At 36.1% G+C, this 17,416-nt stretch overlaps 1 protein-coding gene across 1 annotated transcript; it reads right to left on the bottom strand.

Moving 5' to 3' along the window:
- Positions 1-3,229: 3,229 nt before the first annotated feature.
- On the bottom strand, positions 3,230-17,136 carry LOC109067191 (endosome/lysosome-associated apoptosis and autophagy regulator 1-like). Its single transcript, XM_042762216.1, has 22 exons — positions 16,188-17,136; positions 11,707-11,827; positions 11,394-11,574; positions 10,978-11,125; positions 10,649-10,729; positions 10,450-10,555; positions 10,186-10,335; positions 9,396-9,484; positions 9,102-9,279; positions 8,789-8,917; positions 8,543-8,633; positions 8,286-8,391; positions 7,840-7,974; positions 7,497-7,760; positions 6,356-6,529; positions 6,077-6,227; positions 5,892-5,985; positions 5,642-5,743; positions 5,346-5,472; positions 5,054-5,232; positions 4,213-4,378; positions 3,230-4,051 (listed from the first exon to the last, which is right to left on the bottom strand). Exons 1-22 carry the CDS (start codon positions 16,275-16,277, stop codon positions 3,983-3,985), a joined length of 2,931 nt encoding a protein of 976 aa, XP_042618150.1. The 5' UTR covers positions 16,278-17,136; the 3' UTR covers positions 3,230-3,982.
- Positions 17,137-17,416: the final 280 nt, after the last annotated feature.

Here is a 17,416-nt window from a genome sequence, read left to right as displayed (position 1 = left end):
GCGCGCCCCCTGCAACACATTTACACATACACAGGAGGATTTAACAAGGCAACACACAGACTGTTGATCTACTACAACGTTTAATGCAAGTCTCTGAGTTCGATATATACCACCCTAAACGTTTTAGGTGGTTTGAATTTTACTTAACTTTAATGTATAATAACATATTGTTATATAGAATCGTGATATAAAAAGAAAAACAAACAATATAGCCACAGAATGCAGTAATGAGCAGAGAAAAAAGATCATAAATTAACACTGCAGTCTGAACCTAACAGAGCAATAACAAAATAAATCAGTGGTTAGAGCAAGGAGAGAAGATATTTGTCTGAAGATGTGTTTTTAATTGTGCCTTAAAATCTAAGATGCATGAAATATATTTTGAAGATTTTACTGCACTGAAATCCATTACAGTCTTGTCCTATATTTATTAAATTAAATATTTGAATATAATAGGCGAAATAAAAAAAAAAAAGTATAAAAACCTGCTCGTATATGGAGGAATTATTTGGTCAGATTATAAACTAAAAGTCTAAAACTAAAAGTCTTAAACCAAAACTAAAAATCTAAATTTGAAACTTAAAGTCCAAGTCGAAAATTAATTTGGTATTTAGGATTGGGCATTTGGTATTTAGGATAGGGCATTTTGTATTTAGGATTGGGCATTTTCTATTAAGGGTTGGGCATTTGGTCATTTAGCCATTTAGGATTTAGGATTGGGCATTTGGGGATTTAGGATTGTGAATTTGGTATTTAGGATTGGGCATTTAATCATTTAGCCATTTAGGATTGAGGATTGGGCATTTGAAGATTGAGGATTGGGCATTTGAGGATTGAGGATTGAGGAATGTATGCAAATTAGGAGGCGTGGCCCAAATACTGGAGGCTGGGTTTGAAATGGCTGGTGCGCAGAGGCACCTTATGGACAGCAGAGGGAGCTCCCAGTGCTAAGGAGCACACTGTAATGAAGCCAAACGGAGCGAGTGAGCGGCTTGAGCGAGGACTGTGTGATAACTTCAACTTAATGACAGCTTTGTAACATTTGTGGCCTCAAACCGAGCGTACTACTGATGCTTGCGCGCGCGGTAAATCACCTCCGCGAGATGAATTGAATGAGATGAATGTAAATGGGCATTTCGGTCTTTTTCGTGAGCCGGCTCGTTTGACTCAGCTCACTGAAAAGAGCCGACTCTTTTGCCTCACAAACGGCTCTTTAAAAAACAATAATGTTTTGACTATGATAGGTGTGAAAACAATTCTAGTAAATTATTAAATGAAATCAAACTCACAATGTCTCACAATTTCTTTATAAATGCATTGATTTGTTATGAAAAAAAGAATACTATTAAACATTTGCATTTAAATTACAACTTTTTAATGTATAGAAACAACAACATTACAAAACAAATACAATCTGAATCTGAACAACATAATAGAACCCATATTAAAGAAAAATAAATAACTGAAAGGATTAAACTGGTCCATCTTTTTTGGCATGTTATATAACCAGCATGAACTATCTCACTAGTTATGTTTTGTATAACTAGCATGAACACACACACACACACACACACACACAATGCTGATCATATTTTTATTTTATGATAGATTTGCATTCAGAAATGCAAGCTGCCTTACTTTCGAGGGGCTGATGCGGTTTCTTCTACGAGTTTGACACTGTGTGTGTGGTGTGTGTGTGATGGCCCGGCCCCTCCCTCATGCCATATAATTGGTTGACCTCGTGTATGATTGACAGGAGCAGAATGTGAGGCTGTTCAGACGAATATGTGCGCCTTTAGGCCTATATAATTTTTTTTTTGTTCTTTGAATTAGTCAATTATTTAAAAAAAAAAAAAATTCCTCCATTATTTCATTATTACATAATGATTTAATTTCTATAGGTTATATATATATATATTTTAAATAGAGTCGGCTCTTCAGATATGCGAGCCAGCTCTCGTCGTTCACCAACAAGAGCCGGCTCTCAGAGTCGGCTCATTCGCGAACGACCCATCACCACAAAGAACATTTACCGCGCGCGCAAGCATCAGTTGTACGCTCGGTTTGAGGCCACAAATGTTACAAAGCTGTCATTAAGTTGAAGTTATCACACAGTCCTTGCTCAAGCCGCTCACTCGCTCCGTTTGGCTTCATTACAGTGTGCTCCTTAGCACTGGGAGCTCCCTCTGCTGTCCATAAGGTGCCTCTGCGCACCAGTCATTTCAAACCCAGCCTCCAGTATTTGGGCCACGCCTCCTAATTTGCATACACTCCTCAATCCTCAATCGCCCAATCCTCAATCTTCAAATGCCCAATCCTCAATCCTAAATGGCTAAATGATTAAATGCCCAATCCTAAATACCAAATTCACAATCCTAAATCCCCAAATGCCCAATCCTAAATCCTAAATGGCTAAATGACCAAATGCCCAACCCTAAATAGAAAATGCCCAATCCTAAATACAAAATGCCCTATCCTAAATACCAAATGCCCAATCCTAAATACCAGATTAATTTTTGACTTGGACTTTAAGTTTCAAATTTAGATTTTTATTATAATCTTAACAAATAAATCCTCAAAACTCTAAATTATAAACTAAACAAACAAAAAAACCATAATCAAAATTACTGGTACGTTTTATCTATCTATCAAGGCTATCTCTATATTTTGCTGCACGGAGCGTTCCTTCTACTCTGATGAGTCCCTCAGTCCCTGCCACTGAAAAACAGCCCCAGAGCATGAGGCTGCTACCAGCACACTTTACTTTTGGGATGCTACTGTGCAGGTGATGAGCAGAGATGGTTTCCTTCATACATGAAGGAATAATTGAGGTTCATCAGGGAGAAGTCGTGGCCTAATGGTTAGAGAGTCAGACTCGTAACGCAAAGGTTGTGGGTTCGAGTTTTGAAGGAAATGATCTCTCTGACTCCCTGCTTACCTTTTCTGTAAAGACGTAAAGAGTGAAGAAAACTAGAGAAAGCAAGGACGACAAAGGCTGATTGTATATATCACCTGAAACAACATCGTTCATCCATACCCTTTTCCCTTGCCCTTGTTTCTTTTGTTATTTCGGCATCTTCCGTCGCTTCAGACAACTATCTTATGATTTTTGAGCTGCAGGGGCTCATATTATGTTTACGTACGTTACTAATGAAACGGTCACTGAGCCACTGCGCTTACACAGACACAGCAAGAGAAATTATTTTTAATAGCAAATAGAAGCTAGACATTTGCGTTTTTATTCTTGTCTTTATTGATATTATTTCTTATTGTAGTTTGGTGTAATCATAGTTAATCTCAAGATTTAATAAACAATGGACACATTAGCTTTATCAAGTAGGCTATATTCTTTAAGAAACCCATTACAAACAAGATGACATTTCCTAAAGTACAAATAACATAACAAAAAAACTGTCCGCACAACAGAAATGCTAGTATGCCAAAACATTTGAATGGTTAAAAAAAAAGCAGCATATTGCAAGCACTTGCAGGTGTAGCTGAAAACATCTCACTGGCCCAAATGAAGAGAAAAAGAAAACAAATTTGATATATATCACAAAATGGCATGTCAAACAAATGCAATATAATTTTTCCAGCATTATCTTTCACAAACATATGTGTTTAGTATAAAAAAATGTGTAGGCCAATATACACAATGATTTAGGTCTTTTGTGTGTGTGTGTGTGTGTGTGTGTGTGTGTGTGTGTGTGTGTACATATGTGTACACACACACACACAAAGCATAAAAAATATTTTTAAATCTTCTTATGCAAGTCTTGCCTGGAATCCAGAGGAGATGCAATTGAAACAATCACAGGTTTATGAGGTGACTTGAATAAGGCAGACTTGTTTTTCAATATTTTTTCTTCACTCAGTCTCTTTGGGAATAAAAGTATTGATGTTATATTGTCAAATATAGCGTTGAAGATGTCTAGTGACAGGCCAAACATTTCTTGCTGGCTCTCCCCATATCTGAGAAGATCTAGTTCATCTCCATCTCCAGTGCAGCTGATGATTTTAGAGGAACAGAATCAAAGCCATCTGATGTTCTCTGTAAAATAACAGAACTTTGTCAAGAAATGCCTATTAATCCTAATATTATTGAAACATTAAAAACATGTATAGTGTCCATCACATCAAGAATATAGCTATAGAGTTTATAGTATACTATAGTATACAGCCAAGCTGAAGTCTGTCTTGTGACCTCCTTACCTCTCTGGAAAATGACTTGATCTTAGTGAAGAAAGACTTTTTGGAGAGGTAGATGAGGTCATCCTCTGCATCTTCTCCTTCCATGATGGCACAGCTATCTGCAGCTGGAAGTTCACACTCCTTATCTCCTGCAGTCATCATTAGCTTTGAGTACTTATACTGCAGCCTAAAGAGAGGGCATGAATACACTTATACATAGAGCACCCTTCATTTATCCCCAATTTATCTACAATTGGGCTTATAGAGATAAAAGGACACTTTCATATACACCTGTGTGACAGCATGAAGTTGTTCTTTTTGTCTAATTTCATTGGTTCACAAAGTCAGTGTTGTGCAGTACAGTTAGCTACTCAGATTTTACACTTAAATTCATGAAATTATGAGATTGAGCGCTACACTTTACTTTCGAGTGGAGATGAATTGATCAAAATATGTTATCAATATGATATAGTCTTGGCCAAAACCTAAAATTCCAGACGCAATGGGCTACAAAACGAAGAAACAAATAAATATTAACAAAATAAAATAAATTGAACAACATCTAGGCTATATATATATAATATATATATATATATATATATATATATATATATATATATATATATATATATATATAAATATATATATATTTTTTTTTTAAATATTGCAGAAAAAAAAACTTTTGCATCAATAATTCATCAAACTTCATTGCACATTTTCATTAGAACCAGTTAAACCTAGGTAATTTCACATGTATGTTGCTTTGTTTCCCACTTCAACAGTTTTATTGCTGGATGTTAAATAGCAATTTTTGGTCTAATTTTTAAATATCACTGGATGTGATTCGGTAATGAACTCTCACTTGCGTGTCCTTTTCCAGAAGTAGCAGCTGATGGTAATGAGCAATATGGCGGCAACTGTTCCGATAGAGACACCACACTTCAGCCAGAAGTCTAGTGTCACACAGGCACTGATCTTTTGAGGAGGCAGTGACACCCCACCTGTACACCTCAGAGGTTGCTGCCACACATAAGTAGTCCTCTGAGAAACATAAACACATTTAGCTAATAAATGGTCAAATAAAAGCATTCAGAGTGGGAAAATAGTCTCATTCAGAATCTGTGTGGTTTATCATAATGTGAGTTGACATATACCTGAATTCCTTGAATACAAGCGCTCACAATCTCCTTAATGTTCCTCTCAGAGCAGAGAGGACAGGCATACTGGGAGCGCCACAGGAAATGGAAGGAGCAGCCATCACAGGTGCCCTCTGAGCAGTTACTATAACAAACACACACACACACACACACACACACACACGGAAAACAACCAATAAAGACAGATATTAGAGATAGAGATTGATAATCACACTAAGCCATATCGCGATTTTGGTTTTGTGTTGATTCAACACGCAGACCTTCCCACAAGGAAATGCAATTTTCATATTTACCTTGGAAGCGAAACATGGTTCTTCAGTGTTACAGTTGGATCACATCGGAGCCTAATGGAGGCAGATCTTCCATTTTTACATGCTTGTGTAGTTTCTCTAGATCTGATGACACCATAATGGGAGGAACATCAGATAAGTCTGAACTAAATCAACTAAAGACTTGAATTTGAGGTTCACAAAAAGTGTTTGTGAAAATAATAAAAGCATTAGAATAAACTAAACACAGATCATTGTAAGCAAGTACACTCACCTGTAGTAGAATATGACATCAGGCAACTCTGATTCAACAGGAAAGTTGCCATCCAATGATGAGATGTCATCAAATTTAAAGTCAGTAGTCACTCCTGAGTATAAAATTTTTCCATTTGATGAACCCACAGGACCCACTGGGATTGATGTACTTGATAGAGATTTCAAAGCATTGGTAGCACTCACCGATTAAACTCTCTCCAATACTGAAGGGCTGAGAGGACACAACACTCTGACCCCTGACCTCAGAAGGCACTACAGTAGCCTGACAGATGTAGCCTTTTACATCCCTCTTGCTTTCAGTCACATTTTCCAAACAGGATGCAAGAGCCCTGTTCTAAATGGCAGAAAGACACACTTTAATGCTTGATTCTGAGTTTTTACAAGAGTTTTTTCAGACTTCACTACATACTTTACACTTTAGTCATTCATAAAAACTGAATGTGGTCTAATTTATTCTCTCACTTCTGTTCCACACAGTGCCACACTGAAATGGTGGAAATACTGTAGCCCTTTACTGGTGAAGCGTGGGCTGCTCTGGAAGCCTGTGACATTTGCCAGCGGAGAGAAATCATAATTCAGCATCTCCCCTTCATGATGCAGTGCTAATGTACAGTCACTCATGCATGCAGAACGGCCCTGTGAACACAAGCATATGTAAAAGAAGTGAATTGATATATAAAATAGTTGGAAAGTGCATGATTTGTGAAAATCAATATAAAGAAAGTTACTAAAAATATGAATACACACTAGTAACATATACTAAAAAAAAAGTAATCATTATTAAAAAATAAGGATATTCTTTATAGTAATATATTGTAAATTATTTATATATGCTATATTATTTTATAAATATACTAATAATTTTGAATCTTTATTAATCATTTCACTTTAGTAAGTATGCTTGATGGAATGAGATTTTCATTTTATGTAAGAAATTCTTCAATATGACTAGGATTTTTATGCAAGCAGCAAAAAGTACAGTGTATGAATAAGATGCATTGCAATGATGTGATTATGCTAGGGGTGTTTAACAATCATTAAAACACAAAGTCTAAAAGATTGGAAAAAAACTTTGAGTTTGACTATTTATACAAACAGTGCAATGCAGAATTATTACTTCTCTTCACCAAAACTGCCCAATAAATTATTATTTATTCTTGGGGTTTGCCACCCTAATTAATTTTCAAATAATTAAAAATATTAAATGAATGATTGAATATTCTACTACACCAATGCATTCAAGATGCATTTATTGCAATTTATTTATTAATTTCCTGAAAACTATAGAGTTACAAGGTCACAATGTAAACTGTGCACAATTTATTAAGCACAGGAGTTAGTCATATGTCCTCAAGATTGCTGAACAGTTTTATTGTTACCTCATCAGCGCTTTGAATCAATGTTTACTGAAGCCTGTTGACTGACAACAGTCCCACCTACTGGCCAGAACAGGTACTAAGCTTGCTGTATCAACAAAGGCTTTAAAACTGCAGTGAGCTCAAAGAACAGGGGCCATTCACAGTACACTTCTGTGGAATGGAAAATAACACTTGGACTAGAGACGAGTTTTGAATTTCTTTTGTTTAAAAAAAATAATGCTTACTTCATTACTGTAAGTATTGGGTCCACAAGGTATGCAGGCTTGCTTTCCGATTGGCTGCTCGGGCCTGATGATGGTATTTGAGGGACAGCTTTTACACACTCCAGTGCCATTCAGCATGTAGTGTCCTGGAGGGCAGGGCACGCAACCTGAGTCAGAGTCAACGGCAGCCAGAGCACACTGACGACATTCTGAAGCCACACCCCCAATCACATTAGTGAGGTGAACAGAGTAGATCTTAGCATAGTCAGAGCTGTATTCATTTTTCTGTAAGACAGACACATAGCCATAGATCATCAAAAGCTTTTTCTAGAGTCTAAAACCTCAGTAAATGGTTTAATCTTACCGTGCTGAAGATCCCAGTGCGCTGAAAACCCCAGGTGAAACTAATAGTGTTGTTACTTTTAATAAGATAAGAGTAGGATTGCTTCCCCATAGTGCCAGACCAACTCTCCACAATATTACTCCATTCATTTTGCCCCTACAGAGAAATGTCAACAAATCTTAGACATTAATATTATGTAAAATAAGGCCAAAACATTATTATGATTTTACCACTTAAAGATGTGGGATAAGTAGATTTTTAAAAATATACTTTCATTTATTCATCAAAAATGTATTAAATTTATCCAAATTGACAGTAAAGACATTTACAATGTTATAAAAGATTTCTATTTTAAATTAATGCAGTTTTCGATATTGATAATAAGAACGATAATTATTTGTTATTAAGAATACAAATAAAATGTCATATACTGTATATACAATGATATAAAATACAGCCGAACTCACTGCCAGGAAATACAGTTTACAATCAGCTGTACACTTTGTTTCAAACACAAATGTTATTCTGGAAAGCTGAACTCTCCCATTGTCTTCACTCAGGGAATGAGGCAGGCTGGGAAAAGGAAAAACCAGAATATACTGAGTAAATTTTTAGCCCATGTTTACATCTCTTGTATTAGCGTTAATGTTGATGAGGTCTTCATTTGAGGTATTGAGACCATTAATACAATGCAGTTGCTGTTTGTTAACATATCTGTGCTCACCTGTATCCAGGTACTGTGAGCGTCAGCATCATGTAGTCAGAGTCCTGATTGCTTGGTGTGGTGTAGATGTACTCACCCGCAACCTCCCAGCCTGTTACAACAAAACCCCCATAACTCACAAACAACTCTGTCTACAAAAACTTCAGCATATGTCCTAATCAATGGCTCACTTAAAATAACATATTAAATTATATAGAATTTACATCAAATTGTGTGGAGAGCTACTGATGAGATATTTAGGCCTACCCGTGCTCCTCTCAGTGCTGCTGTATTCTGAGCTGAAGACTGAACTCTTCATATTGCTGGGCATTTTGTTCCACCATTTATATTCAAAACCCACGACTGGTTCTGTTCCAGCGGGACACTCTGAACATTCTGAACACATGTAACATGATCATTTCTAATAGTAAGTTCTGTTATTGATGCACTACAATAATATATTAAAGCATACATTTAGTGTTATATACACATGTAGTGTTGTCATCTAGAGATATAACAGAGATGCATATGCTGTCATAGTGAAATCTTTAATTGTTGTCTGTTGGCTTTGTCTGTCTACCTGTCCCATTTGAGTAGAAGCCATGTGGGCAGGGTTCACAGGTGGAAGTGTTGCTGGAGAAGAATCCTGGATTGCAGGGAGGGCAGGCCATCATCTCCCCTGAGGCCGGAAGCTGCACTGCCCCCTCCACAGTCTCACTGCAGATTTTTGGCTCGATCCACTTATACATCAGTTGCGTCTAAAGAAATAAAGAAAGAAAGATAAAACAGTCAGTTGTCAGCGGGAGATGTTACATCAAATAAAAATAAATAAATAAGTAAAATCTCTTTAGATTTGTTGGATTTTTCATGGTACCTGACCACTGGAGTCACATGGTGTGTGAGTATAGAAGTAATCTGTTGTCTTGCAGGGCAGTCGCTGTAGACAGGTTCCAGATCCAATTCCTGGAGTAACACACAGGAGAGAGGAAAACGCCCATGGCATTAGGAAAAACACACACACACTTGTTTAGATAAAGTGATAAAACACAGTAGGCAAATCCCATAGAGTACAGGCGCTGGGGCGTGCAGGTCATTTACATGAACATTTACTTTTATGTGCTTACATTTAAATGCTTGATCACATCTATGCAGATGTAACGTTTAAAGCCCTTTACAAGGCATTTGTTGGGTGACCACCAGTCATTAAAAATAACTACGCTTAAATGCATTGCGAAATAAGCATTTTATAGTATATTCAGTTCAATTCAAGTTTATTTGTATAGCGCTTTTCAAGATGCAAATCATTGCAAAGCAGCTTTACAGAAAATTAAAGTTTCTACATTATATTTGACAGTATATTTGTTAGTTTAACCACAAAATCATTAAATTATTATATCAACAGTTAAATATATTTCAATATATATACACACACATACATACATAAATTTAGTTATTTATTGACAAGCCTAAGGATAGTTTATGCACTTACATATTATTCCAATATTTCACTTACACAAAACATCCTGTAAACACTCACATACATTTCTAAGTACAGAGGGAAAATAACAACTATGAGCAGAAATGAATGTGAAATTATGACAATAGCAGCCAATGACTGACTTGAATTAACATTAACATTGCTTTAAAAATTCGGAGACACACACCTGAATATTTGTCCGCCTCACAGGGTTGGCACGCAGTGGCTCCCTTATTAGAATACGAATTAGCAGAGCATGGGATACAGCGGGCAGCCCCTGGTTTATCACTATAGGTACCAGGCTTACAGTGAAAGCATTCAGATGTATACGAGACACCTGAAAAAAAAAAGGTCAAGTGTTATTCCTTAAGTAAATTTTTTCATGCATTTTAAAAGTAATCCATGCCATCCTTTTTAAGGTAGTGCACAAATAATAGTGATGGATAAATACCTGAGATGGCAATGTTCTTCAGTAGAACCGGTTTGGCAGTGTTGGCAGCCAGAGAGAAACCTGTTGTTCTCCAGTACAAGACATTGTTACCACTACTCAGCTGTACCTGATTAGATAGCAGAAAAGAAAAGGTTTTGAGGACTGAGACTTCTACTTTTGCTCAAAACACACACACACACACACACACACACAGACTTACATAATGATAATCCCAGTCACTTTCCGATATCTTCATCCAGCGACTTTGAGATTCTGTAGACTGACACTGGTCATTCTGGACCTGTTAGCACATGCATATCATATCCCATATCATGAAGTATCTAACATTATCAAGGGAATATAACACCAGAAACACATTTGTAGTGGTAATAAAACTCAATTTATTATTTTTATATTGCCTATTATATGTTATTTATATATTAAATATGAAAATGCACTATATACAAATACAGTTTAAATAACCTTTTTTTTTACTCTGTATACATATATATTTGGGAAAAATGTAACTGGCTAAGCCCCAGTACTTACATAAAACTCAAAAAACATGTGGTTGTCTGGATAGAAGTATTGGAAGGACACAGATCCAGGCTTCTTTAGACTCACAGCATAGGAAAGAGTTGAAGTGCACTCATCTGTGTTAGAAGCAATATAATCACCTTTCGGGATCCATGTTGAGCTGAACAAATGCAAGAGACACATGCAATGCGTCACCATTAAAGCAAATTTCCACAAATGTCTATTCTTCAGTTTCAATTTAATTCCAAATAATTCAAGGTCCTGACTCGTCAAGCACTTTTATGTAAACATTGAGTGCATGCAATTACAGTTAAGTGAATATTGAATGGCTCCACTTGATCTTGAATTTTAAGCACTAACACCAATTTGCATATCCTGAATGCAGTAGCTCAGATTTTTCATATACTGTATATATACGTTTCACTCACTTGGAGCAATTTGTGTGAGTGTATCCAGAGTTAATACTAATGCCATGGCTGATAAAGCCAGTGGGCAAAGTGTCCCACTCGTCAAAAGCAACACCCGTCCCAAGAGAATAGGTCCCTGCGACGCATTTCTGACACTCTTGAGTCCTCATGTCCAAAAATTCGCCGTCATTACAGCTAAACGCTGACAAAATTAAAAAAACACAACAAAGATTAAAGTATCTTTCTAGATTTGAAAACATTCACCTGGTAACATAGCATGCTAGAGACCATTCTATTATTTCTAGTGTGTAGTGTGTGTGTGGTAGCTACTTACTGCAATGGGTGCCTTTGACTGGATCAGGTAAGCCAGTGCAGGTCTCAGGCTTGTTAGGTATCGCCACTCTCCATCGAGAGCCCAAAACATCACAGTCTGTGTACTCAAAATGGTAATCAGACTGCAAAATAATGAAACATACAACAACAACTGCATTGAAAAGTCTTTCAGTCTCATTCATTTGGAAAATAAGACAAAACTAGGACCACTGTAAAACTGAGTTTTGTGCAGGGTTATACATTTGTTGGCATAATTAGAGATATCCACCACATCAACCTCACCACATCAAGTCATCCAATTACTGTAGGAAAAAACCCAAATCAGATTCATTGAAAAAAAAAAGAAAAGAAAAAAAAAACGTGGTTTGTTTAATAGGTGGTTACTTGCCAAATAAATAAATAAATACATGGAAATGAAATGTTGACTTGAGTAGGAATTATTTCATATTATGTAATTTATATTATCATAAAGCTTCCGCTAAGAAAAAGCCTTTCATTACAATACTATGTAACAGCAAAATTAAAACTGCAGTGGTCCAAAGTCTGTCTTTAAGTGCTTTTAAGTAATTTTCACTACAGTTGAGAGCTGAGATACACAACTTGTCATTTTGTGCTTTACAAACATAATACAAAATTCTAGTTACCAACATCTTGTTTATAATGTTCCTCTGGATTACATCTCCTTTTAAAATACTGTGTCAGATCAATATTTGCACAGTAGGCGGATCTACCCACTGGAGATCACCTTTAAGGAAGTCTTTGTAGCCTTGTCTAAACAAAAAGTCTTTAGCAGGTATTATTTACTCACCATTATGCAAAGCAGGAGATCCCGATAAAATAAAATCTTGAGTATATATTAACATCTCCAAACATCCTGTTTATCAATTTATCCTAATTTAACTAAGGACAACTGGTAACAAAATACTTAAATGCTTAAAGGTGTGGTTTAAATGAAACATTTATTTAAACTCAAAGTGGTTTGTATATGTTGAAACCTAACTACCCTAAAGAACAGGCAGCTGGCAAGAAACAAGAACCTAAATTACCCCGACTGAATGACACCTGAGGTAATAGCAGACACTTCACTTTCACAGAGCAAATCAGAATGACCCATGTGGAATGAAAGAAGATTAATAGTTAACAAGACCTCAACATGACAAGTGGTAGTGCTTCCTAAGTGCTTTGTGTTAGTGCTGTGAGAGCTACGTTCAGTGAGAAAAAAGAAAGAAAGAAAGAAAGAAAGAAAGAAAGAAAGAAAGAAAGAAAGAAAGAAAGAAAGAAAGAAAGAAAGAAAGAGTTGTGCTGAGCAAGCAGTCTACATCATAATCCCCACATCCATATAAATGAAGAAACCAAGAAACCAAGGCAACAGAACAGACTGACATTTGTTTCTATGGTATCTCTTAGAGGTCAGATTAACTGATGAATCTCTTACTCCCACAGAAAACATGGGCTGCAACCCCCATCCCCCCAAAACACACACACACACACACACACCCCAACAAGGTCAATGGCAATTTTCACTTGGTCTATTTTCAGTTATATTTGCAATAATAATTTTTTATTAAAGGGGTCATATGATGCGATATCAATTTCTCCTTTCTCTTTGGAGTGTTACAAGCTCTTGGTGCATAAAGAAGATCTGTAAAGTTGCAAATCCAAAGAGATATTCTTTATCAAAGTTAAGACTCTGCCACGCCCCCCTAAAACGGCTCATTCAAACACGCCCCCACATCTCTATGTCACTATGTGGAAATATTTGCGTAAAGCTGCCGAAATGTTCACGCAAAGAAAGAAGGCATGGTTTCAGTAACTGCAGTTAGTGTTGAAGCAGCCATGTCAGGGAGATGCTGTGTGTATCTAGGCGAGAGCAAAAGCACTTTATTTGGCCTTCCCAAAGTAGATGTATTTAAGAAGCTTTAAGATAACTTACAACAGAACAGCAACGCATTTTATGAACGACCGTTTCATGAACCTAGGAGAGGAGTTAATTCTGACTTTGCTACGACAATCTGGCGCTTCCGAATCAGCTACTGTAAGTATGTTTTGTTATTAGTTTAAGTATTTGCTTTTGACTGTTCAAATGCGGAGTTTTGCGCGTGGTGTATGTGTGTGTGAGAGAGACAGGGTCACACAGTGGAGTCAGCTGTCTTAACTGTCTGTGTTTCAAATTATGCTGTGCTTTATGCATTTGCCCTCTCTCATATTCATGTCATTTTCACTGTGTGCTGTATATAAAATGAGTGTTACCTTGGCTTTATTTAAAAAATATGATTCCCAATGCACACAAACTTCCCAGAATACTGAGTGCCCTGTTGGTTACAGTGTTTATTTCCTTTTTTAATTATATTTTTATTAAATATTTATTTATTTGTGAAAAACACTTTTCCAAGATATCGGCATCGGCTGTCAAAAAACCAATATCTGTCGACCACTACTGCAAACACACGAGCATCATCACTGTGTCTGTCACGCGACTCTGTTACCCTTCCGGGCTTGAACTGATGGTAAAACTAAGGACATTATTAACTGTCTTTACATTTATTTTGAAAGATGAAGCTCGCGATTAGGGAAAAGGGCTTTACATTTCCGACGAGTGCTTACGGTGTTCGGCCAATCACAATGCAATTAGTCAGTTGGCCAATCAGAGAGGCGGGGCATAGAGGACCTACAATAATGTACAGCATTTGAAAAAGATGTGTTTTTGAACATTAAAGCATGTCAACATATTCTGTTACTCCAAAGACACAAAATAATGATCTTTAAAAAAGCATCATATGACCCCTTTAATTTATATATATATATGCGCGAACTGTAAAATGTAAGGCGGAGTTGTTGTAAAATGTAAGGCGCTTTCAACAGTCTCGCGCAACAGCGCTTCAGACTGCTTCAAAGTGATCCTCAATCAATGAATAGCACACCTTTATGCCAAGCGATTGCTTATGCACTCGAGTTGATGATTTATGACAATGTCTACTTTATGACCTTTATATAATATGTTTTAGACGGTTGTAAGAATGCATATTTTCTCTCCCATGTGAAGGATCAGGACGAAATAGTATAGACATTTCAAAATAAGAGTCTCGCTGTTTTTTGGGCTTGTTTATAATTAAAAGTCACACGGTAAGTATTTTTTTTTTTTTTTTTTTTTTTGACATTATTGATATTTTGGTTACACAATTAATTGTATTTTAATTTAATTTCCATTTCATTCATAGTAAACTATTTGTGGCTGGAATGCTTACCCACAGGAAGAAAAGACTAAGAACATTATTTGACATATATTATTCAATATATAGATTTTACTAGTAAAATCTGTGTCCCATTCACTGAGAGAGACACTTATGACAAAGTAAGGAGAACTCTACCATTTAAATGCAGTAATTTTGCATAATTTACAATCCATATTATAGTGCATAATATTATGTAATTAAATGTAATAGTAGTCTTTGCAATTAAAATTAATTTAAATAAAATATTGTTAAAAATTACACATTATTTGTTATTTGTCACATGTAGTAGACCATTTTTGTACCGTGGGTAATAGGGGGATTTTCCACCCGGCTACCACCACAAGTATATTTCATACCAGTGGGAAGCACTGTATATATATTTATTTTGTGTCAAAGAGTTAAAGACAGGTATATCAGTTCAGGTACACCAACAGCAATGCAGTCTTTTGTTGAATGATCATAACAGCAGATGCCCCTTTCACACAGCTCTCTAGGGCAAACAGACAAGCTTATCTGGACATGATAAGGAAAGAGTGTCACCCATTTCCATGATTGTGCTCACTCTTATTCAAACAATTAATTTCTTGAGGGGAAAGAGGACAGAGAGCTAAAACATATATTTTCATTAAAAGTCAGCATATATCTTAAACAGAAAGGAAACAAGTTTACTGAAAGCTGATGTATGTGAGCTTTTTATTAACTAAGAAAAAAATCAAGCCCACATCCCTTGTTTGCTTTATTAACTGATATGAGCTCTCAGGCTTCTTCGTCTTCTTTTTTTCATTTGTTCCTGGATGGTTTCAAATTTTGTATGGTTTCTTATTTGTGAAGTGTCATCATGTGATACACAGGCTTCACAGTGTGAAGTCTGATGATGTGTGTACAATATGATCTCAGAATGTAATCAAATGTGCCTTTCAAGTGGGGAGAGTTTTCTACTATTTATGGACATTACACAATTTATATTTTTATAGAATGTACTGGCCTAGTTCTCTCCAGTCCTGCACAATAATGTTGGGTGTTTATAATAATCAATATTCCGTCAGCAGCAGCATTAGCTCACAAATGTGTTATTCTATTAATGTGGGTTCAGTTCAGTGCATAATGTAGTTCTAGCAGCTGTCAGAAATAAACAGCATACAATAAATAGTGCATCACATGAAATTGCATTATTTTAAAAGATTGTTGTAGTACCTAACGTCGCCGTCTCAGAAAAAACAGTATAATGCACAGTAAAGTAGCACCCTACCTCTTTGCAGCTGGGTAATTCCGTTGCCTCCGTTAAAAGTAAGTGAAGCAAAAAAATGACAGCAGTGAAAAGCACATGACTTAAAAACATTTCTGTTTCCAAAAGATACGTCCCCTTCAGGCAATGCGTGTGACAGTAACAGACGTGCTGTTAATTTTGCTGCGCTTTTATTTAGACACTGTTTGCACACGCTAAGCGTGTAATGCGCTCAGCTCTCCTATTGGTCAGTCTCTTTGGGATGGAGTCCCAACTGCTAACTTGTCCGTCTTGTATTGCCACGTCAAGACATTAATATTCGTTAAGACTCCAATAAAATAAAGACACACACGCAAACATTAAGAACATGGCGAAGTAACAAACATTAATGTAATGATATGAGGTCTCATATGAAGACTCATTTGGATATATTGTGGGAATATGCCACAAGAACGAGATCTTTTCCCATTAGAGGAGTGAGGAAATTCAGGTCATTTCAAATTATGAATTTAAAACTTTATAACTGCTCACCCGTTTCGTACGCTTATTGATTATTGCCTACATTTTTATTCACCTTACGTATTTCTCACTTTTACCTTGCTTGATCAGAAACTGCCATATGACAAGCCAACCCATCTCGCGCAAAATAACGAACCCTGGAGGAGACTCCGTAACACGACAACGCAGGCCAGCTCGCGTCGAAATATCTTTCATTATGATACTACAGTGAGTTGATAATATGACCTGGAAATAGGATTTGAATTTGCTGATTACTACTACTAAAATAACCATAGGCAAAACGGAAACATATGATTCAAAGCTCTGTGTTTTTGAAATGTACTGACTCTGCTAAAATGTTACAAGGCACCAAAGGACAGTCTGGACATTCATCTAAAATCTACATACGATCACCATCTAGGATTATTTCAAAACAAAAATCAAACCGTGACGCAGAAGAAAACCGCATTGCATTATATATATATATATATATATATATATATATATATATATATATATATATATATATATAGTATGTGTGTATACGTATAAAGAGTTCAGGTGCAAAAGCGCCGTCTGAAATTTTTCTTGTAAAATTGGTTAGGATTTGTATAAGGCTCCTTTACGTTCAGTAACGTAATTGATTTTAATGGCAAATAAAGTTAAATAACTGAACATATTACACGACTATGAGCCTGATAAAAAAAAAAAAAAAAATCAGACGGCACTTTTTATAATATATATTAAAAAAAGTT

This window comes from Cyprinus carpio, chromosome A8, assembly GCF_018340385.1.
Source record: "Cyprinus carpio isolate SPL01 chromosome A8, ASM1834038v1, whole genome shotgun sequence".
NCBI classification, from domain to species: Eukaryota; Metazoa; Chordata; class Actinopteri; order Cypriniformes; family Cyprinidae; genus Cyprinus; species Cyprinus carpio.
Note: the sequence above shows the minus strand (reverse complement) of the source record. Positions and strands in the feature narration are given on the sequence as shown.